This window comes from Marmota marmota, unplaced genomic scaffold (genome assembly GCF_001458135.2).
Source record: "Marmota marmota marmota unplaced genomic scaffold, marMar, whole genome shotgun sequence".
Taxonomy (NCBI): domain Eukaryota; kingdom Metazoa; phylum Chordata; class Mammalia; order Rodentia; family Sciuridae; genus Marmota; species Marmota marmota.
In genome coordinates this window covers 7,570,913-7,592,746 of record NW_026000185.1, presented here as the reverse complement: position 1 = coordinate 7,592,746, position 21,834 = coordinate 7,570,913, and the positions used below count along the sequence as shown (strand labels likewise).

Sequence of the window (21,834 nt, the reverse complement as noted above, 5' to 3'; positions counted from 1 at the left end):
ATTGTGACTGGCCAGCCATCTGCCCATATGGTGTGGTGGAAGGACCTGTGCCAGCAGGGTGGGTACGTGACACAGGTACAGCCCCACCTGTGTTGTTGGCTAGCTCTGACCCTCCTTGTTCCCTATGTACAGTGTGCATCAGAGGTATGAATTTCTCAGAGACCCTATACCCTGGGCCAGTGTTATTTGTCTGTGGCTTGAGGAAAGTCCCTAGGTCAGGGGTAAGGGCAGACCTGAGCCCCTGTGATGCCAAGGAGCAGATATGGCTTCTGGCAGGGGCCCTTACCCCGCACCTGGCGAGCAATATAACCATGGCGTTGCTGGCAGGGTTGCTCCTTGACAGTGTACCCAGCGGAAGACTCTCGAGGAGCGGCAGCTCCCGGGCACCAGCGCCCTGCAGACACAGGAGAAGGTGGCGCTGCACCTGTTCCCTGGCGAGAACTGCACGCTGACGCCATTGCCTGGTGTGGCCCGTGTGGTGCACTCCAAGGCCTTCTGCACAGTGCACTGGCAGGAGGGTGGCCGGTGCAAGCAGAGCACCAAAGATGCCCATTCGCTACCCCCAGCCCAGATCCTGGGCATCCAGAGTGGGCAGGGAACAGCCCGGGGCCAGGTGAAGTGCCCAAGGGGTGGCACTGAGGGCAAGGGCGGTGGGCGGCCCCCTCCTGCCACCGATGTGTTGCAGAGTTCTGGAGAGAGTTCCCCTGAAAGTGCCCCTGGGGAGGGGGCCACCCCAAGTCTGAGCAGCCTGGACGCTCCTGACAGGCCTCCCCCTGGGCATCAGGACTCCGGGCCAAGTCTCGAGAAGACCCCTGCAGCAGCTCCTGCAGAGGGCGGGGATGGCCTCATCAGAGAGCCTGGGGCCCTGCCGTGTGCCTGCGGCCAGCTCCCAGACCTGGAGGATGAGCTGTCTCTCCTTGACCCCTTACCCCGCTACCTGAAGTCCTGTCAGGACCTCATCGTCCCGGAACAGTGCCGCTGCACGGACACGCGGCCTGGGAGAGATCATCCTCTTCCTGGCAGGGCGGCCTCCCCTGAGGCTCTCACCCCCAGCAGCAGGGAGGCTCCTGACCTCACCTCCCCTGGCCCAGACCCTCAGCCTGGCCCTAGCCCTGGGCTTCCCCTGGATGTTTGCACTAAAGACCCAGCAGATGCACCTTCAGAGGAGCCCCAACAGAAGGGAAGCCCTACAGAGCCTCTGACATCTCAGGGACAGCCTGCCACCAGGCCCCCAAAAGAGGTCCCTGCCAGCCAGCTAGCCCAGCAGCTGCGCGAGGAGGGCTGGAGCCTGCAGACGTCTGAGAGCCTCACACTGGCTGAAGTCTACCTCATGATGGGCAAGCCAAGCAAGCTGCAGCTGGAGTACGACTGGCTGGCTGTGCTAGGCCCTGAGAGCCGGGCCACCCACCCCTGTCCCCCGGTCCCCCATGAGCAGCGCCTCCTGAACTGCCTCCTGAGGCTCATCTCCACGGAGGTCAACCCCAAGCTGGTAAGTGGGTCAGTGTGGCCCTTCAGGAAGTGTACCCGGGCCTTGACAAGACCTGGTCATGAAGGTGGCTGCAGCTTGAGCAGTGAGATGACTCCTGGGTAGGCCCAATGTCAAGGCTGTTGGGGCTGAGTGAGTTGCGACCAGATGGCTTATGAGTTCATGCAGGTTTGGCTTTACATGGAGAGAAGTGACATGGTTGAGGACCCTAGGGGAGGAGGAAGCACAAGGTGTGGAGCATGGTGGGCAGGAAGCTCAGCAGAGGCACTCACAATAGGGCCTGCCAGCAGCTCAGCGTCACCTGGAACTTATTAGACATGCAGCTTCCAGAATAGCGCCGAAGACTGTAGGGATAACCCCAGGTGACTATAGAATACAGGTGTAGAGAAGACAGGCCTGTGGCTCACTGAGGTTGGAGACCTTGGGTCAGAGATGGGGGCCTATCCTGTGGCTTTCCATCCTAATGCAACTCCTCCTTCCCTGGTAGAGCTGTGACAAGTGCCCCACAAGGCCCAAGACACGGGAGATTGGCAGAGTTGGGAGAAGTAAGGCAAAGGAGACAGGCCCTGGGACTGGTGGTGCTGTGGGAGCTATGGCTGTGTAAATCTTTTCTTCCTGTGACTCAGAAGAGTTCTGTAGTCGTCTTACACTGGCTTTTTACTGTGGGTGTTTTAAAAGCAGTGTTCTCTTTCACTGCCCAGTATCTCCTCCCTGCAGCTGGGCCCTGCTCAGAGTGGGTGAAACCTTTCCCCGCGCTGAGGTCCACCTGCCCATTCTCACCACTCACGCAAGCACTGGAGACATACAGGGGCTCCCCCAAGCAGGGGAACAGTAGCTTTCATTATTTATCTGGCTGGTGATTTGTACTTTTGTTTCTCTTTTGGTTTCTTTTTTTCCTTTTCCTTTTCTTTTTCTTTCTTTCTTTTTTTTTGGACCAGTGACTTTTTGAGAAACTGGCCAGCTGCTGAGTGATTTTGGGGGTGCCAAGGTCAGGTGTCTTTGATACCCCGACCTTTGCCATCATGGAAATCAGGCTCTGATCCCTGCACCATCTTCCAAATTCTCAAGGGTGTACTCACACCTCCTTGGGGCACTCACATCAAAGTTTTTTTTTTTATTTTTTTGTGCTGAGTTTGGACATTTTTGGCCGATTTCTGTCCAGGCTCCAGAAGCAAACGCCACATCCACGGCATCCGTGAGGCCTGCCCAGGAGGAGCAGTCAACAACCCCCCCAGGGAAGGTGGTGACCATCAGTTCCCGGAGTCCCCGCTGCCCTCGAAACCAGTCTGCCCTCCGTAGCAGCAAGACCTTCCCATCTGGTGCTGCACCTTGCTCCCCAGGTGAGGGTCATGGTGGCTTGACAGGGTCAGGGACTGTGCTGAAGCTAAAGGCACGGGTGTCTGAGGCTGCCCTACTGTCTGGTCAGCCATGGTCCAGTGAACGGCATGGAGGGTGAATGTGGAAGCCTGTCATAAATGGCCTGAGTCATGGGGTCCTGGAGCCGCCAAGAAGCAGAGGACGAGATGACTTTTGGCAATGTGGATACTTGGGGGCTCTTGCATTATAAAGCCCTAGAAGCAACTATGTCATACTGAGTTGGTGGTTCATGGCCTCTGAGGAGAGTTGGTTCTTTCTAAACCTATGTGGACTGTTTTTCTTTGCATGTAAGACATTAGAATAAAGATTCTGGTTAAGGAACATGCCAGCAATTGAACAGTCTTGAAAAAAGACAAGAGTAACCTACCACAGTGGACCCTGCCCCAGCCATAACTAGGAAATAAATTTTTTTTTGCTGGTGCTGGGGATGGAACCCAGGGCCTTATGCATGTTAGGCAGGTGCTCTACCACTGAGCTGTACCTCCAGCTCCAGGTAGCTGATTAATAAATTCTGTCTCTGCATGCATTAGACCCCAAGGTAAGCATAATGCATGTCCTGGGCATCAGTACTACTTGGTTAAGCCTGTGGTGTTTTATAAGTAAGCTGATTATTGCAGCTGGAGTGGTGGATTCCACGAGTGCCTGAGGGGAGAAGTATGAATGCTCTCAGGTGCCCTTTCCTGCCCTGGCAGAGCTGGGTATCTCTGATGAGTGTGGGCTGTATTCACTCCTCTAGCCTAGGAGAAGCCGTGCAACTCTTCCCAGGATTGATCCAGGAGTGGCCAGGGAGTTAGCGACTGCCCTGGAGTAAGGACTGGAGTGCTTCTGTTTGTCCTAAGCCCCTAAGTCCTCCTCACACTTCAGCATAAAGGGTGTTGTCATGGATACCGTAGGCAGATGCCTGCCTAGTACCTGTGTTCTGACAGTGGTGTGCATCCTGGAAGAGACAAGTTTGCCTCACTCCCTGGGGAGTTGGCATCAGGTTAGACAAGACGTGGGCATACCAAAAAATACAGTGACTTTTCAGCTGAACTTAGTGTCCTGGTGTGTTAGCAGTTCTCCAGGATTATTTTTCATTCACAGAATGTCATTGTTTTTATATTTTCTCTGATTTACTGTGTTGCCAGTGACCTGCCTGTAGAAGATTATTTCCTGCCAGGTACAGTGGTAATCTGCAATCCCAGCTACTTAGGGAGGCTGAGGCAAGAGGATCACAAGTCCCAGGCAAGCCTTGAGAACTTATTGAGACCCTATCTCAAAATGAAATAGAAAGGGCTGGTGATGTGGTTCAGTGGTAGAGCATCCTGGATTTCATCCTTAAAACAAAGGGGAAAAACAGAAGTCCTATTTCCTTGAGAGGCTCACTTGGTGGACAGGACAGGGCCACCCACTGCTGGAATTCTCAGAACTAGCAGCACCTTTAGGGAATCCCAAACAAACCCAAAGTGGCAGAAGGATCCGAGAGCCAACATGCCAATTTACCAAAGGGGGTCAATAGGTGGATTTGGGTTATACACTATCATCTGCTGACCCCTGATCTAATCTCTAATTTTATGTAAAACAGATCCAGAAGTAATAGGACAGAAAGCACTATTTAAAAAGTGCTCTCCTGGGAATGCACCCTTCTGCATTCTTTGCCATGCCCCGCCCCTTACTCTGTATTAACAAGACTGTGAGACTGCACTGATACTCAAGAGTCCACAGTCTGTCTCTTATACACATCTTGGGTATCTCTGATGAGTGTGGGCTGTATTCACTCCTCTAGCCTAGGAGAAGCCGTGCAACTCTTCCCAGGATTGATCCAGGAGTGGCCAGGGAGTTAGCGACTGCCCTGGAGTAAGGACTGGAGNTTTTTTTTTTTTTTTTTTTTTTTTTTTTTTTTTTTTTTTTTTGTGGGGTGGGGTGAGGGGTGGATGGGGAGGGTGTTTTGTTTTGTTTGTACCTTAGATTGAACTCAGGAGTACTTTATCACTGAGCCACATTTCCAGCCCTTTTATTTTGACAAAGGGTCTGGCTAAGTTGCCCTTGAGACCCCCCCTGCCTCAGCCTCACAGGTGGCCAGGATTAAGGCATAACCCCTGCTAGGGCATCCTGGTGGTCTTTGAGCAGACCTGGGCTGCTGCTGAGTTGGGGCACAGTCTCCTGTAGATGCTTATTTTATTACTCTTCACCTCTTTCTGTTTCCCTCCGGAAGGTGCTGCAAAAGCCATCCTTCCCTGCAGATAGGCATGTTCCTTGATGAGGGCCAGCTGGTAGTTGACCCAGCCTCTCCTGCCTCTTGCTTCTACTTGTAAATTTCTTAGTTCTGTGTCCTCTTTAATTGTCTCTTTCTGGATGGTGAACACTTACAGAGCAGTGGGGCTGCAGTTCTGAAACCCACCCTGATGCTTCATGAGCCCAGACTGTGGACTCTTGAGTATCAGTGCAGTCTCACAGTCTTGTTAATACAGAGTAAGGGGCGGGGCCTGGCCAAGAATGCAGAAGGGTGCATTCCCAGGAGAGCACTTTTTAAATAGTGCTTTCTGTCCTATTACTTCTGGATCTGTTTTACATAAAATTAGAGATTAGATCAGGGGTCAGCAGATGATAGTGTATAACCCAAATCCACCTATTGACCCCCTTTGGTAAATTGGCATGTTGGCTCTCGGATCCTTCTGCCACTTTGGGTTTGTTTGGGATTCCCTAAAGGTGCTGCTAGTTCTGAGAAGTCCAGCAGTGGGTGGCCCTGTCCTGTCCACCAAGTGTTGACCATTTGTGGCATGCTTGTCCTCTAGGAGGCCTATGGTTTCCTCATTGGGGACAGAAACCTCCATGAGCAAGAAAGGCCATGTTTCCAGGGATGAGATGCAGGCAGCTGAAGAGCCGTTGCAGAATTCCTTCCAGGTTTTCTACCCAACAGAACTCCCTTCACTCTGGAGAGGTTGTGTGGGAGAGTGTTGGCATGTGGCTTTCCCTTCTCCTTTCCAGGTTTAAGGAACCCCCCAAGGCCCCTCTTGGTGGCTGGTCCCTCCAGTACGGGAAGCAGTGACTCAGATGGTGGCCTCTTTGCTGTCCCAACGACTTTGCCACCCAACAGCCGACATGGGAAGCTCTTCTCCCCCAGCAAAGAAGCAGAGCTGACGTTCCGGCAGCACCTAAACTCCATCAGTGTGAGTGCTGGGCTGGGCGCCTGCGTGCCAGGCCGGGCCACCATGCCATGGAGGGCACATCCTCAGGGCTGGTGTGCTGTCTCCCTTACAGATGCAGTCAGACTTCTTTTTGCCAAAGCCCAGGAAACTGCGGAACCGGCACCTGCGGAAGCCATTGGTGGTCCAGGTGAGGACCTCATATGAGTCCACGTGCCCCTGGCTCTATCACTGGCCCAGCTAGGCAGCACACACTGGGTTTCTTCTGTGACTTAGGTTTTCAGGGTGTAAAATAGGGGAAATCACTGCTGCTGCTTTTCCTTATGAATGTGAAAAGTAAAAGCAAAAATAGTGAATTTAATGGTGCCTATAAGTAAAGATTATCTTTGAATTGCATTGAAAATTATGAGCAGAAAAGATAAAAGTTCTGGGGTCCAGGTTCTAAGAACGTCTGAGCTGGGTTGGAAGTCTTGGAGGACTTCCCAGGACATGATGAGACACACTGAGCTGGTGCCAGCAGTCAGCAAGGAGTGGATTGATAGGCCTGGCCTCTGCCAGAGTGCTGGGTGGACCTTCCAGGGCCACATTCAAGCCCCAGCAAACAGGGCAGAAGGGAAGCTGCAAATATGAAATAACTATGGCCTTAGAAATTCATGGGTGTATTTTTTGGGGGGATTAATAGGTTTCCTTTTGTTAGACTGTTAGACATCTTTTTCTCTCGAGATTAGTTCTTTTAGAAGTAAGAATTGCGCAAAAGATCTTAGGAAGGAAGATGCCCGTGGTTTATTTTATTTCTTTTCACCTCTGCTTTGGGTTCATACTAACATTTAATTTTTGTATTTTAATCCTTTTCTCTGGCAGTGGTGGGAAAGTCCCCGATTGGGCATGAGCTTCATGGCCGTTGAGTGCACGGCTCAGTACCACCTCTCGTGGACTAAGTCCAGCCTGCTGTTTCTTATTTAAGACAGATTTATTTGTGTAGTTCACATTCTGTAGCGTTTACCCATTTAAGGAGCACACTTGAGTGCACTTCAGTGTTCTTTCAGTGTATTTATGGATAGGCACAGCCACCACTGCCTGCTCCAGAGCATCTTCATCACCCGGAGGAAACCCAGTACCTCTGAGTGCTCCCCGGCTCCCTGCAGCTCCTGGCACCTAGATTGCACTGTCTGTTCTGAGCATTTCCTAACACCTGATCATATTTATGGTTTTTGCCATTTAACATTTTTGCACGTAAAGCTTTATTGACACACGTTCTGTGATTCATTTCAGTCCTGCCTGTTTCTACTTTCCCAGTACAAGGGCAGGGTCAAGTATGGGCTAAAGTCTAAATATTTCCTGCTTGGCCCTTTTCAGAAACAGTCTTGTCTAGCACTGGGCCAGGCTTTGGAGCAGTGGGCACAGAGCATGTGTTGGGTTGTGCGTGAGTCCTTGGCATGGCACTGCTGTCTCCGGCCGCACCTGCCCTCTGATCTTTGCCAAATCCAGTGCCAGATAGATCTTTGGGTAAGGAGAGGCTTTATATGACCCAAGTTTTCTGTGCACCAGCAGAGAATGGCAGCTATGCTGGGGCCTCTCTGGGCTGAGGTGTCTCGGGACACTTTTGGGTTGACAGTTCGTTTTTTTGTTGTTTTTCCTGTCCTGAGGGTTGGCTCTAGTGGCATCTACCACTGAGCTACATCCCCAGCCCTTTTTATTTTTTGAGACAGGGTCACTAAGTTGCCTAGGCTGACCTCTACTTGTGACTCTCCTGCCTTAGCCTCCGAATCACTGGTGTCACAGGCCACTGTGCCAAGCTTGGCAGATGCTCTCTGTGAATGTTCTGTGGCCACTGCCGGTTTGGGTGGGTGATGATTTTCTGCGGACTATTGTCACAGAGAGGTACCCACAGGAGGAGCCCTGTGAAGAGGCGTTGGGTGCCCCTTCTCCCCTCTTGCCTTGGCTGCATGGAAGCCCAGCTTAGGCTCTGTCTTATCCTGTACCTGGGGCTGTAACAAGTGTGTGTGTATCACGGGGGACACCCACCTAATTCAGAGGGGCTTTCTGCACACAGGGCAGGTCATGTGGCACTCCTTGTTTTTGCTAGTGAAGGTCCAGTTCCCTGGGAGGACCTACTGTTCTGGGACACGGGGCCCCCAGAATGTGAAAGCCTCAGACTGCTCCAGGCATCCTTGTGACATCTATGGACACTTAGCTCCCTCTTACTTGGATTCCTTAGTTACCCAGTTTGAGGAGTGATCTCTTTCAGCATTGGAGTCTTACCGCCTTGATAATTTACATTTTCTCTTCAGAGAACGCTGCTCCCCAGACCATCTGAAAATCAGTCCCACAATGTGTGCTCTTTCTCCATCCTGTCCAACTCTCCTGTTGCTGGTAAGAGCTGGGGCCTCTCTGGGCCTGCTTTCCCTCCTCTTCATCTGAGTGTGGCCTTGCCTGGAGACGGCACTCTGCCTCACATTTCTAGTGTTCTGTGTGGGTTCCATTGGCACAGGCCTGTCAGGCCAGCTGCAGTAGCTGGCAGGGCAGAGGCCTCTTGTGGGTGCATCCTTGGGGATGGGCTCAGCTGGCCTTGTTGGCACCTTTGCTCAGTCAGTTCATTGGCGCAACAAGGCATATCCAGCACTTTGTGGAGTAGTGGTGTTCTTGGGGTCTGTGGATTGTGCCCTTGTATGTCAGTGACTGCAGTGAGGGGGCTGGCACTTTGCAGTCCTCTTACACCCTGAGAATTTTTCAGTGAAGCCCCTGTTCTGTGGACAGAACTGGTCTTTTTTACATTTCACGTGTACCTGCAAGTCCCATCAGCTTCCAATTGCTTTCTCATGCTAACTTTTCAACTGTAGAAGACCTAGCAAAGTACAACCAAATCATAGTGGCAAGGTGTCAGTCCAAGGTCTGATGCGTAGGTCACCCCTGAGGTGCCCATAGCTCATTTAAGGGGATGACATAAGATCTAGCTGTGTCTGTAGAGGGCATGAGCAGGCCAGGATGATGTATCTGATTCTGTCTTCCCCCTTACAGGGAGAGGCTCATTCCGGCCCATCCAGTCATCTTTGACCAAAGCAGCTCTGTCTCGGCCAATTGTGCCCAAGGTCCTTCCACCCCAGGCCACAAATCACTTGGCCAGTAAGTCTGCAACCTGCATGGTGACAGCACTGTGTGAGGTTCCTGAGTAACGTTTTTGTCACAAGGCATTTTATTCTTTTTTCTCTCCAAACCTTGATGTTTCCTTACCCTTCAAAGGGAGCCATTGGCTCTTGCATCCAAGTGAGGTATGAGGGAGAGGCTCTCCTGAGCTTTCTCCTCATGCCTCGTGGAGACACAGAACAGAGGCGTGACCTCCTGCTCCTGTTTCCAGGTGCAGTTGACTTGGCAGCCCAGAGTGCAGGCATTATCCCTGGGAGCCCCCTGCCGGTCTTGGCTACCGAGGGCTTGTCTGGCATCTCTCCACTCTCTTCAGATGAGGTAACAGCCACTGCCCCGGGCCAGGACTCCAGTGGACCCCAGAAGAATGGAGACCCCGTGCCCCCTGTGGGGGTGAGTGTGTTCACAAGTGCTGCTCAGCATTGCAACCAACATCTTAAGTGGAAGCAGGACATGGGGCTGGGTTCTGGCTAAGAGGCTGGAGAAGCCACTGTGCCAGGGAGTGAGTGTGTGCCATGGAGTGTAGGCCAGGAGAGGCAGGCCTCAGGGGTTGCTGTGTGACACTTAAGGATACACAGCTCAGACATGCATGGCAAGGTAGCTCTGAGCCACACCCAAGTTGGATGACAGCCAACTCGAGACCTCCCTGTGCTGGCATCACAAGCACTTGATGCATTGGAGGAGAGTGGTCTTTATGGCCCTCCCTCCTGATTGTTCTGGAGCTCTAGTTTCCTGGCCTGCTTGGGAGCTGCCTGAGGAGGGCAGGTAGGTCAACCCTGTGGAGCTCTAAGGAGCCCAGCCTGCTTGAAATTTTAAGCTGATTTCTTAATGAGCCTTGAGTTTGCTTTTTGAAACATCAGTTTTAATTGCAGGGCTCATGGCCTGACAGTGTCTGTGCAACACTCCAGTCTGAAGCACAACTTGTCATTGGCACCTGGGGTGCTAGGAGGCCCAGGAGCCTGAACTGCTCTGTGGAGCACAGCCAGGCTAGCGCTGGCCCATGGGTAAGCCACTTACCAGCCTGTCTCGTGTTCCCGCAGGGCACAAGGGACCCATTCCTCAGCATCCCCTCTAGGCCAGAGCAGGAGCCAACAACAGACAGCTTCCAGGTAGAGTATGCTTCAGGGCTGAGTGACAGACACACTGTGGAGCTCAATGACTTCTCCTTTTGGCCACCTTGCCTGCTGCCTTGTGAATGGCAGGCTAACTCCCAACTCTGTCTACTCAGATCTGGCTTCTGGGCCAGGGAGGAGGGGGTTGTCTGATGGTGACTGCCCACCTGGCAACCACTCACCACCTGTGTGTCCACAGTTGAGCTGTGGGCTGTGATCGAAGCAGGGCCTGGCCACCTCAGCCTGACCTCCTGGCTTGGACACTGCTAGCACCCTGCACTATTGCCCAACTGAACCTTAGGTTGTGCTTGTCTTTTTGTTTTGGGTTCTGAGTGACCCCTTGTGTCTGAACAATGCCTACCTCTCATCAGGGTTCATCTGTTCTCTCCTTAACCGAGCTGCCCAAGACTCCTCCCCAGAATGGCCTCTGTACCCCTCTGCGCTCAGAGGGCTCCAGCGCCCGACTCTCCCCGCCCAACGTCTCCGCATTATTGGACATCTCCCTGCCTGGCCCCCCTGAGGATGTGCTCTCACAGGGGGAGCCTGCCACGCAGATCAGCGACTCCATCATCGAGATTGCCATCAGCTCTGGCCAGTATGGTGAGAGCAAGCGGCCTCGTCATCCTTTCTAGAATCCGGTTCCCACCAGCCCAGGCAATCAGACTTGCTTTGAGGGGTCTGGCTCTGCCCCCACCTACTTGCCAGACTTGCTGGGAACATTCCAGTCCAGCTGTCATTCTTGAGCATCAGGTTTCTGCAGCCTACAGGAGTTGCTGTGCCTTCAGGGAAGGTGCATGTAGAACTTTAGGCTGCTAGTGGTCTGGTAGGATTGCTCCTGACCTTGAGATGAGAGCCAGAGGGCCCCTGAGGCCCACTGCAGTCCAGGGGTCCAAAGGAGTCCTTTCCTGGTTAATTGTGATCCTGGCAGACAGTTCAGGAAGTAGCTGGATTTTGTGTCAAGGCTTCAGTCCTCCCTCTGTAGAGCAGTGGTCCTGGTGGCTGTGTTGTGTCCCTTGCTGATATGACTTAGGTGCAGGTTCAGACAAGGTGAGTTCACAGCCTCCCAGCGTGTCTGACCAGGGCTGATGCAGGCGTTATGGAGAGGGTATATGCTAAGCTCTGGGCACAGGGCTTGGCCCTGTGACGGTGGATGCTGCTGTTGCTCTCCTCTGAATCATGTCCTTTCTGCATCACAAAGCCACCCTGAAGATTCTGTGGTCCTTGCCTACTGACTCTTATTGACCATGCTGGTGTCTTGGGTCTCCTCTGTTCAGCAGTGCACAGCCCCTCTCTCCTGCTGCCTCCTTGCTTGTGAGTTGGGAAAGCATCTTTGACCCTGGATTTTGGTTCACAGGTGAAGGAGTCCCTCTTTCTCCAGCAAAACTGAACGGCAGTGACAGTTCCAAGAGTCTTCCCTCCCCATCCAGTAGTCCTCAGACCAACTGGATTGCCTCTCCCACCCATGACCCCCAGTGGTACCCCAGTGACTCCACAGACTCCTCACTCAGCAGCTTGTTTGGTGAGTATCTAGGAAAGGATCTGCTTTCTCAGGCCAGCAGGGATTGGAGTCAGGAAGGTGCTGTGTTCTCACACATGAGGCATGAGTGAGGTGGGAAGTACATAGCTTCTCAGTGTCCACTCACCATGAGCTTTGACAGGTGTGTGCACCTGGTGGCCCATAGCCTGTTGGAGGCTGAGCACTGTTTGTGTTCTTAGTGGCCCCTTTAGTCCAGCCTACCCGCCCCTCCAACCACACATGAAAGCGTCACAGGATGTGTCTGCCCTCCCCCTGTCTGTTTGCTCCCTGGGTTCCAGTACCAGTTAGAGGGAAGGGGCATGCATGCAGGGAAAGATACACGTGCTGCCGTTGCCTGCGATGGAGGAGCTTCTGTAGCACATCTGGGATTAGTCCTCTGGAGGCTTTAGACAATGTGAGCCCAAGGGGGTGGCCATCTTGACAGCAACCCGGAGCAGGGCATGTTGTGCACACAGTGAACTTGGTTGGTCCTGACTGTGGACACAACGGCGGGGGGGTGGGGGGGGGCTCTGGGTTTGGGAGTGCAGAGGAGCCAGCACCCCATGATAGGTTCCTGTTATCTTCAGTAACAGTACAGAGTCAAGTACAAATCCTGACAGTTGAGAACTGCCTTTGTGCCTGTTGTAAGGTTCTGACATAAAGGGTCAAAAGTTTTGTGTGTGTTGGAGGATGTGAGATAGTGCAGCACTGGGGACCCTGGCAAAGGACAGGCATATTTGTGCTCTTAGGTCATTATAAGATAAGCTAGTCCACAGGCTGTAGTTGTGGCTCAGTGGTAGAGTGCTTGCCTGGCATGTGTGAAGCGCTGAGTTCGATTCTCAGCACCATATGTAAATAAACATAAATAAATAAAGGTACACCAACTAAATATTAAAAAAAGAAAAGAAAAGCTAGTCTAGCAAGAGCACAGCCCTTTGCGTAAGCATGCAGGTGGAGGCCCACAGGGGACCTGGCTTGGTGGCCAGCCAGCCCTTATGTTCGTTTCCTATATTCAGTGTTATCCTTGGTCTTCTCCCTGCAGCTAGCTTCATCTCCCCAGAAAAGAGTCGGAAGATGCTGCCGACTCCTGTTGGAGCTAACAGTGGCACTTCTTTGCTTGGTCCCAGTTTGTTGGATGGCAACTCACGGGACTCATTTGTGTCCAGATCCCTGGCTGATGTTGCGGAGGTAAGTGTGCCGCCATGAACCTGAGCTTTACTGCCCAGCCCCAGTTCCTTCCTGAGACTGGCAATTAAAGACTGCTTGCCAAGCAGTGACAGACGGAGAGTTTTCAGGCCTCAGACCCAAGTCACCACTGGTGCCTGGAGGGCCTGGGAAGCCTAGGCCAGTGCAGAGTGGGCCTCTAAAGGCAGGTGGAGTTGGCTTGCATCTCATCATGCCTTTCCTAAGTGGTGTGACTTCAGGCTGCCTCAGCTTCCTGACGTGGGTATGGCACCATCAGGTCCTGTCCTGGCAGCAGGGGACCTTTGAGTAGCATGTCCTATGCTGTGTCTCGGCTACAGCCCAGTGGAACTTGGGATTGGGTTCTGTAGAAGGGCTCCACCTTTCCATGCCCGTACCCCTCCCAAGTTCAGGCCATGATAGCTTGGGTCACATTAAGGCAGGCATCTGATTTGAAAGTTGGAATCCATTCATGACTCTCTTTCAGCCAGTGCAGTGTCCCTCTGTCTGGCTAGGGTGTTGCACATTGTTTGTGTGTCTGCAGAGGCAGTGCTGGTGGAAGGAGTAAAGACAGGTGATTTTGGGCTGGGGTTGGAGCTCAGTGGTAGAGTGCTTGCCTAGTACACATGGGGCCCTGGGTTCAATCCTCAGCACCACATAAAACTGAAATAAAGATATTGTGTCCACCTACAACTAAAAAAAATTAAAAAAAAAAAAAAGGTGATTTTAAGGTGAAAGGCACAGAGCCACAAGTGCCGCAAGAGAGACTTGGTCAAAGCAGATAACAGAAAAGGGGTGGATCCTAATCCAGAGTGCCACTTGGGTGGGTTAGTCCTGTTGTTGACCTCCTGGAGCAGACTGGTCTCTGCATGTCATGCCTCAGCATGTTCCGAGGTCTCTGTGGGCAGACATACATGTGAGGGGGGAACCTTAGGTCAACAAACACAGAGGTGTTTCCCATAGACTCCTTGGCATCTCTCCCTGACTGGACTCTTGAGATGGTAAACTTTTGGGAAGCTTTGAAGAATTCTGAGCTAAATCATGATGTGATTGGAAACTTCAACCAATGAGAACATAAACAGAATAATGTAATGAATCTCCCTCACAGAACACGTAGCATTTCTTAAACCAATTTGGCCATAGAATCTTTATTTACAAAACACTCTGTAGTACAAATGTCCCATAAGAAACTTATCTTTTCTCCTCCTCATGTTGGTTTGGACACTGTATATCCTTGGCTCTATGGGGATGGCTCTGTAGAAACACTTGGGAGTTATAATGCTGAACCCGGGTCTGGAGTCACTGTGCCCCTTGGTCAGATTCTTTGGTGATGCAGTGCCACACAACAGAGCCACATGGAGTACTGTCCTTAGTGAATTGTGTCATCATACTTGCAGAAACAGCCAGTGAGTGTTTAGCAAAAAGATATTCCTTGAAAACCCTGCTTCAGAACACCACTGCATTTGGACAAGCCCTCGTTGTCCAGAAGTTGATTTAAAACACCTATGGGGGAATGGTCTGACATGGGATTTCAGTAAAGGACGGAGTGAGAAATTTGTGGGGAGAGGTAAAGTTGGCATGGCCGTGTGTTGAAGAGGACAGAAGCTGGTGCCAAGTGCCTGGGGGAGGGGCTTACTATTTGCTCTACTTTTTGAAACAAATTTCAGTTTGTTCATGAGAAGTTTAAAATTCAGTGGATGCAGTAGCTCTTCTTGGAACCCCAGAAAGTTTTCTCAATCATTTACTAATCGTGCAATTTGTTAACGAGTATCTATTCACAGTCTACTCTGTGCAGATACTGCTACAGTCCCCTGTGCTCAAGAGGAGTCTGCCCCACTGGCAAAGGCAGACAGAAAACCACGGGGACTGTCAAGCCCACATTTTGCCCCCAGGATAAAATCCTAGCCCTTGAATCCCTGCCAGAGTCCTGCATCCTCCCTAATCTGCCGCTCTCTGTCTTGTGCTCTGTGTGAAGTCCACTGTCTTTCTTGTATTTCTTGAACAGCCTGTATATACCTGGGGTCTTGCACTTGCCATTTCTGCAGATGGAAATGTTCTTTCCTCACACTTTCTTGTGACTTACTCCTACATTTGTCAACTGTGACACCTTGGAGAGTCCTCCTCTGACTCCACCCCCAAGACAGGCTGTCTCCCCTGCTCTGCCTTCCAGCTCCTCCTCAATTTCTGCCTTCCATGGTGTACTGTTTGCTGTCTGTGGACTCTCTCCACCATGTCTCAGGAGGGAGGGGCTGCCAGCAGCCAGATGTACCCAGTTCCCACTGGGTTCTCCAGGGAAACTTGCAGGAAGCAAATTTTCAGACCACAGAGAGATAGCAATCTAGGCTTCCACTGATGTCCACTCTTGGCTGCTAGTTGCTGCCATTTCAGATAGCAGGCCACAGTCCTCTGATTTGGTCTGCCTTTGTTCCCTCTCCTATAGGTGGTGGATTCCCAGCTGGTATGCATGATGAATGAGAACAGCATTGATTATATATCTCGGTTCAATGACCTGGCCCAAGAGCTGTCCATCACTGATCCTGGCCGCCGAGAGGTTCTGTTCGACAGTGGTGGAGGCGGCCCCCCTGTTGGTGACCTCTCCCAGTGACTGCACCTTATGGCAACGGAATCCTGAAGCCACAGAGGAGGGCTTACTGGGCTGGCTGTGCTCATTTGTGGCAGACAAAACCTTTTTCAAACTACAGAGAAAGCAAGTCAAGTCCAAAATCTCTAGAAGATAGTCACAGGGGCACGTCTGTACCCTAGGATATGCATCATGTGGGAACAGCTGGTCACAGGCCTATCCCAACAAGCGGAAGCTTCGACATCCCGGGAGGCTAGAACCAACCCTGAGAATGGTTGATATCAGAGATTGCTGTGGTGTGGGAATGGTTCCTTGCCTTCCTGAGGCCCGTGCTAGTCTGAGTGGGGATATCCTGTATTGTGCCTCCACTGTGGTGCTGGGCAGTCCAGAGCTTGCATTTCAGAAGGGTTGTGCGTTGATATGGTTATTGTGTGTCGGGAGATTGCTGCTGCAATCTCTGACGCTCCTTCACCCCACTTGACTCCTCTGTGATAGTGTTGAAGGGGACCGTTGGCACAGCTCAGGCTCCTGCTTGGTGGTGTCTGCACCCCAAGACTGATGACAGGGCAGGGTGGGGGGTGTCCCAGGACAGCATATCCGGTGCCATCTCCCCAGAACACTGACCCTTTCCTTCTGCTTCCCCTGTCTGGAGGGTTTGTTCTGACTGGTGTAATAGGAAGGGGGAAAGGAATCATGTCTTAACGCAGGTTTTGTGTACGTTTTGTAGGACTTTGTTAAGCTGGTTGAAAATGTTTTTCTTGTGTTTTAAGAATTAGGAGACACAGACAAGAAAGAACAGAGTCCTTTGTGTAGCTGGTTTCCTCCTCGTGTCCCCCTGCAAGTTCCTTCCAGGTGATCTGAGATGTCCTTTACCTTTACAGGACTGATACCCCAGGCACTAACATGACTGCAGGCCAGACTTCACTAATGGGTCTTGGAACTTCTCCCGAGGTTCTGTTAGGCACCTGAGGCCAATCTGCCTAGCAGGGAGGACATCCTGTTTGTTCTTCAGAGGCTCCTCCTCCTCTTGCTGACATTGTCACAGGATGTCCCCCATACATTAAGTCCCTTGGCATGCCTTTGCACTGAGGCCCCAAGTTTCTTCTTCCTAATTAAGGGGACCTGAGCAGGATTTGGATTTATCTAAGAGCTCACCACCCTGTGATCTTCTGGTGACTCCCTCCTGGATCCACACAGTGGCTATGGGTATTTCTGGAGGTAGCCTAGCATCTGTTCTTTCCCTAGAATGGAGCTAACAAGGCTCCCCTGCCTTCTCAGCTTTAGGAAATACAAGCTTATAAACCACCCTTCAGCCATATGTGGTGTGGCATGGTGCTGGGCAAGTGAGGCCTATGCTGCCCTCACTTGGTTACCCTTCACCCAGCAGCCCTTTCTGACCCACCTCCTTCCATCTCTGCTCCTGACTCCTTTTCCCCAACTTGTCCAGTGGCCATCCAGGCCAGCCCTGACCCCCATTGGTTTCTCCCCATCTGTTGTAAAAAAAGGGAGCCAATGTGCGGAGGGGAAGGAAAGACCTTTGGTGTGGACATTCTCCATCCTGTGGTCTCACCAGCTGCTGTAGCGGTACTGGACTGCAGGCACCAGTGGAAGACACAGAGGGACATCCTCCCCCTCCCCTTCCCAGGTTCCTCCTGGCACTGGTGCCTGTGAAGAGGCCTCTTGCCTCCAGGGCCTGACAGAGCCTGTGCTGTGGCCCCTGCTCTGTGAATTGAGAAGGGGAATGTGGTGTTTGGTCAGCGGTGTTTGAACACTTGGTTGCATGTGGTGTTCCATGTGTCTTCTTCCTGAATTCAGCACCTTGCTGAGCTGAGATCAGTAGGTTTCTCTGGGTCTGTACTACAGGTGAGGAACCGAGGCTGTGCCTGATCCGCCACTGGAGGTGGTAGAATCCGTTAAGCATTGCGTTAGCAGTATTTTGGCCAACCCTTCCCTAACTGCTTCCCCTCTGGAGTACCTTGAGACACCGCACCCTTTGTCCTACATGTAAAAGGAACAGAACTATGGAGATTAGGATCCACTTCTGTAGGCTTTTGGTGTAGCAGCACTACCCAATTGCGTAGACTGCATTTGGGAGCCCTGAATACAGCACTTGTCACCCAGTGGCAGGCAGGTTAGGGGGTGGAGTGGACTAACTGTCCTTCCTGAAATGAAGCTGATGGGATTCCAGAGAATTCTGCAGCTTCTCTAACATTTGCTTACTGGGTTAAGGGGGAATTGTCATTCATAGCAGAGAAGTGGAGGCCTTTTCTCCCATCCCAAACATTTATGTTAGGTAGCTGCTAAAAGACTAGCAGAGAAGCCTTCTAGGCCCTGCATCTTCCAATGGAGTAGTGGTAGTCCAGTATCTAAGATCAGTTTCTTAGAAAAATCTTTCCCTGATCCTGCTGATGCCTAGGAACTTCATGCTGCTCTGTCTTTTCTAAAGATGAAGAGAAAGTACCTCTGGTACCAAGGAAGTTGGTGTTTGGCCTCATTCTTTACTGTGACTATAGAATAATGAGCTTTCTGCCTTTGAGAAGATGCTTGAAGCTTGTGCTTCTTTCTATACCTTGTAGGGGTTAGGGTGCTTGCTCAGGGAGTGGGGATCTTCGGGGACCTTTCTTCAGGCTGTAGATCTGCTTCCCGTACCTGCAGGTTCTTAGCATGGGACTCCTGGAGTTTTGTCTGTTTTTTCATTCTTACGGTGACCTCACTGTCAGTGGAGGTCCTTTTTAGTTTGAAGATCACACCTTTGAGTCCAAACTTGCTCTACAAGACACTGGAAAAACAAGTGAGGAGGGGAATAGTTATATCTGCTTCTTGAACACTAAGGTCTGTTAGATGATCTGTGAGGAAATACAGCAGCTTGTCTTATGGGGGAAAAACGGAAAGGTGAAACAAAAAAAACAAACCCACAGTACACTTTCTCAGCTGTCCAGCTCACCACATCTCCCAGTAACTTGCCATGTGAGGTCATTCAGGTCTTGGAAGCACTGCGCCAACCCACCCACCCCTGTGTTACCGTCATAGGGAATCACTGGCTGCAGCACGTGGCCTGGGGCGCACAATCAGTGCTGTTTGCTTTAATAATTGTTAAGCCATATCATCCAAGGTTTCTGGCTTGTTTGAGATGTGAATTTGTTTTATAGATTATAAATATACAGTGTATGTATAAAGCAGAATGCCTGTCCTTCCTGGTTATTTTTTGTACTATATTGTAAATTATATTATTTATTCTTTACCAATTTGGGGAATAAAAGGTGTTTTGGTTATTTAATATAATAAAAACTGTTAAACTCCTGTTTAAATTTCCGGTTCAACTTGTAAATGTTTTTATTGTGCATAAATACATACTAATACTTGATCTAATCATTGTCTTCTGCGCCTGTTTTTAATGAGTGCTCTAGGATGGGGCGGGGCACAGCACCTGGGGAGGTGCGGCCCGGGCAGAGCCACGGCTTCCTCGCGAGGGCGCTACCGCGCGCCCAAGCGCTTCCAGTTGCTACTGAGCCGAAACCACCTCGCCCCGCCCTAACCCGCCAGGGCGGAGAGGAGGGGCTCCGGGGCGGTTGCCTTGCGGACCCTGCCCGCGTGATGGAGGGCGGGCCAGACCTCGGACCAATGCGCGCGAGCGGTGCCTGCAGCGGCCAATCGTCTATGGGCGCGACGCCCTCTGGGGGGAAGGGGNGTGGCCTGGAGCGCGGGCGGAGAAGAGCAGCCAAGTGGAGTGGCCGAGCCCCGCGGGTACCCCGTGGCGTGACAGCCCGGCCTGAAGGGAGTCAGCTTCCCTCGCAGCACCGCGCAGGCTGCGTTTTCTCGGCGAGGGCTTCTCGTGCGGAAGGGGTTTGGACTGGGAAAGCATCTGCTTTAGCCACCATTTACCCCAAGTCTTAACGGTCGAGTTGACGTTGCTGAAGGATTTCGTCCAAGTCTGCTTCTCACGCCTTCTCCCGAGCCCCACCAGTTCCCAGAAGTTCTTCCGACACTGGGTACTCTTAGGGAAGGTCAGGGGCATGGAGACCCTCCAGATGAGAGTGGCTTTTGTCTTTCCCTCTCCAGCGCCACAGTCCACCTGAGAAAAGAAAAGTCTGTGGGCTTTTCTTGCCATGTGCCCCTTTGTTTTCTGTGTATTGAATATGTTTGTCAAAATATACGGGTAGGCTACTCCAGAAGGAAAGGATAAGAGGGCACACGCCTCTGCATTGTGACTTTTTTCCTAAGCCCTTCTTAGTACTCCCCTCCCCCTTTCATGTCACAGTGATAACTGCTGCTTGTCCCTTCCAGAGGACCACACTGGGCCATTGTTGTGCCCCACCCCAACCCCCCCTCCTTTTTTAAAAGCCTATCTTTGAACTCTGGTATGGTTTGGTGAGATGTCCTGGGGCACCTTTGCTGCTTGTTTGGCTGTTGCAGGCTGCTAAACCTGGGTGCTGCCCCTTGCCTTTGTGATGGAGGTGGCCCCTGCCCTTCCCAAGATCCTCTGCATCCTAATCACTGCCAAGATAACCTATGCTGCTGGAACCACTTAATTCTAGTTTTCAAATAAAATAAAATTCAGGAAAAGTACACAAAACAAGATTAAGTCCTGTAATTCCACCACCTCCACATTAACATTTCCTTTAACTTCCACATACTCCTGTGCCCCTACCATACACTCTGAGCCCCACCTGTTCCAGAGACAGCTTTGGAGTTCCAAGAGCACCCGATAAACTCTGTCATATCACTCACAGGAAACACTGAAACCACCCATATGTGGATCTGCATTTTCCCTTAAACCTGAAGCTCCAGGCAGAGGGCTTTTCTTTATTCATCTTTTTGTCTGCAGGGTTGCCAGTGGTAGGAACTCAGGAGATGTGCGAGAGACTGAGATTCGAGAGACATCTCCGTCTTGACTGTTGAGTGTGAGAGTCCACAGGAGTCCTGATCACATGTGTCAGCTTGTGGTGCAGGACTTTGAGGGTTTGGAAGACCGCTGTCTGTGAAATAAGCCAGTAAATTAGGATTTGTAACTCATGCTGGCATGAATCTTGATGCTGAATTCAGTTCAGTTCAGGATCACAGATATCTTGTTTCATCAGAGATGACTGGAAACCATGTTAGGCCTGCTTCAACTAGCAAAGAAAAATATGGAGAATGACAGGGATATGTGATTTAAAAATGGAAGTCAGATGTCTCACCTTGTCCACCAACAACCTGCTTTACCTAAGATTTCATTAAACTATAACTTAAGCCTGGTTATTGGTTAGTTTAAAAAATTACTTTTCACACAAAACTGATTTTTTTCCCCCTTCATTGGATCCTTCAGGAAGTGCTAACTACTGAACAGATAGGATTGGCACATCTACAATGCAGAGAGAACGTTGTTCAGAGGCCTGCCAGTGTGCCAGGGGTCTCAGTTCAGGCTGTGGCTCTCTGTAGGGCACACTTTCTGCTCTCCTGTCTCACAGCAGCAACACTGTTCATATAAGATCATAGTGGTGACTAGTTCCCTTTCCACCTCTTTGGAGAAAACAAAAACATTTAAAATGCTGTTTTTGTTAACAAACCTTGAGCATTTAGTATTTGCATAGCTTTGCAGTGAGGCCTAACCTCCGCCTTAGCTATTAGTTGGTGCTTGATCCTCTAAATCCAAGTATTTCAAAATGTCCTGGGTCAGACTGTACCATTGCTTAAGACCTGGTAAAAGGGAATGGATCACTCAACTGGTTTAAAACTTAACAAGGCCTGTCCCCTGAAATGTGTTTCAAAAGTCTGAAAAGACACATATGAACTCAGTGTTTCTCTGTGCTGCTCTTGTAGACCTGTTCTTGGGTGTCAGCACAGAGCTTTATGGTAATTTGTTAGCTCTGCAATTGATTTAATAAAGGGTGACTCAAAGCTAGGCACAGTAGCTCACACCTGTAATCCCATGTTTGTTTTTTTTTTAGAAACTGAAGCAGGAAGATTACAAGTTCAAGGCCAAGCTGAGCAACTTAGTGAGACCCTGTCTCATAATAAAAAATGACTGGAGAAGTTAGCTAGGAGCTCTCCTGGATTCAATCCTGAGTACCATCTCCCCAAACATTTTTATTATTATTATTATTTAATACTTTTTGTAAAAAAAAAATTCTTTTTACCACATTAGAGATTGGACCCAGGGGCACTCTCCCACCGAGCTACATTCTCAGCTGTTTTTATTCTTTATTTTGAGACAAGTCTCACCTTGAACTTGCAATCTTCCTGCTTCTACATCCTGAGTTAGTGGGATTATAGGGTTGTGCCCTTTTACCCCACTTAATAGGTTTTAATCAACCTAATATATGCAAAATATTCTT

At 50.8% G+C, this 21,834-nt stretch overlaps 1 protein-coding gene and 1 long non-coding RNA gene across 2 annotated transcripts in view; one reads left to right on the top strand and one right to left on the bottom strand.

The window, feature by feature from the left end:
- The window catches only part of Cramp1 (cramped chromatin regulator homolog 1), a 54,773-nt gene extending 35,884 nt beyond the window's left edge, over window positions 1-18,889 (top strand). Inside the window, exons 11-22 of the mRNA XM_048790062.1 lie at window positions 353-1,489; window positions 2,649-2,826; window positions 5,831-6,012; window positions 6,104-6,178; window positions 8,280-8,361; window positions 9,007-9,111; window positions 9,344-9,522; window positions 10,170-10,238; window positions 10,613-10,841; window positions 11,596-11,760; window positions 12,800-12,945; window positions 15,380-18,889. Coding sequence (XP_048646019.1) covers window positions 353-1,489; window positions 2,649-2,826; window positions 5,831-6,012; window positions 6,104-6,178; window positions 8,280-8,361; window positions 9,007-9,111; window positions 9,344-9,522; window positions 10,170-10,238; window positions 10,613-10,841; window positions 11,596-11,760; window positions 12,800-12,945; window positions 15,380-15,544 — 2,712 coding nt within the window. The 3' untranslated portion in view covers window positions 15,545-18,889. The remainder of the gene's footprint in view (window positions 1-352; window positions 1,490-2,648; window positions 2,827-5,830; window positions 6,013-6,103; window positions 6,179-8,279; window positions 8,362-9,006; window positions 9,112-9,343; window positions 9,523-10,169; window positions 10,239-10,612; window positions 10,842-11,595; window positions 11,761-12,799; window positions 12,946-15,379) is intronic.
- A 1,204-nt stretch (window positions 18,890-20,093) lies between these two features.
- Window positions 20,094-21,445, bottom strand: LOC125612314. The gene is made up of 2 exons (XR_007342637.1): window positions 21,067-21,445; window positions 20,094-20,496 (listed from the first exon to the last, which is right to left on the bottom strand). It is a non-coding gene; the product is annotated as an uncharacterized LOC125612314 (long non-coding RNA).
- Between the last annotated feature and the right edge of the window lie 389 nt (window positions 21,446-21,834).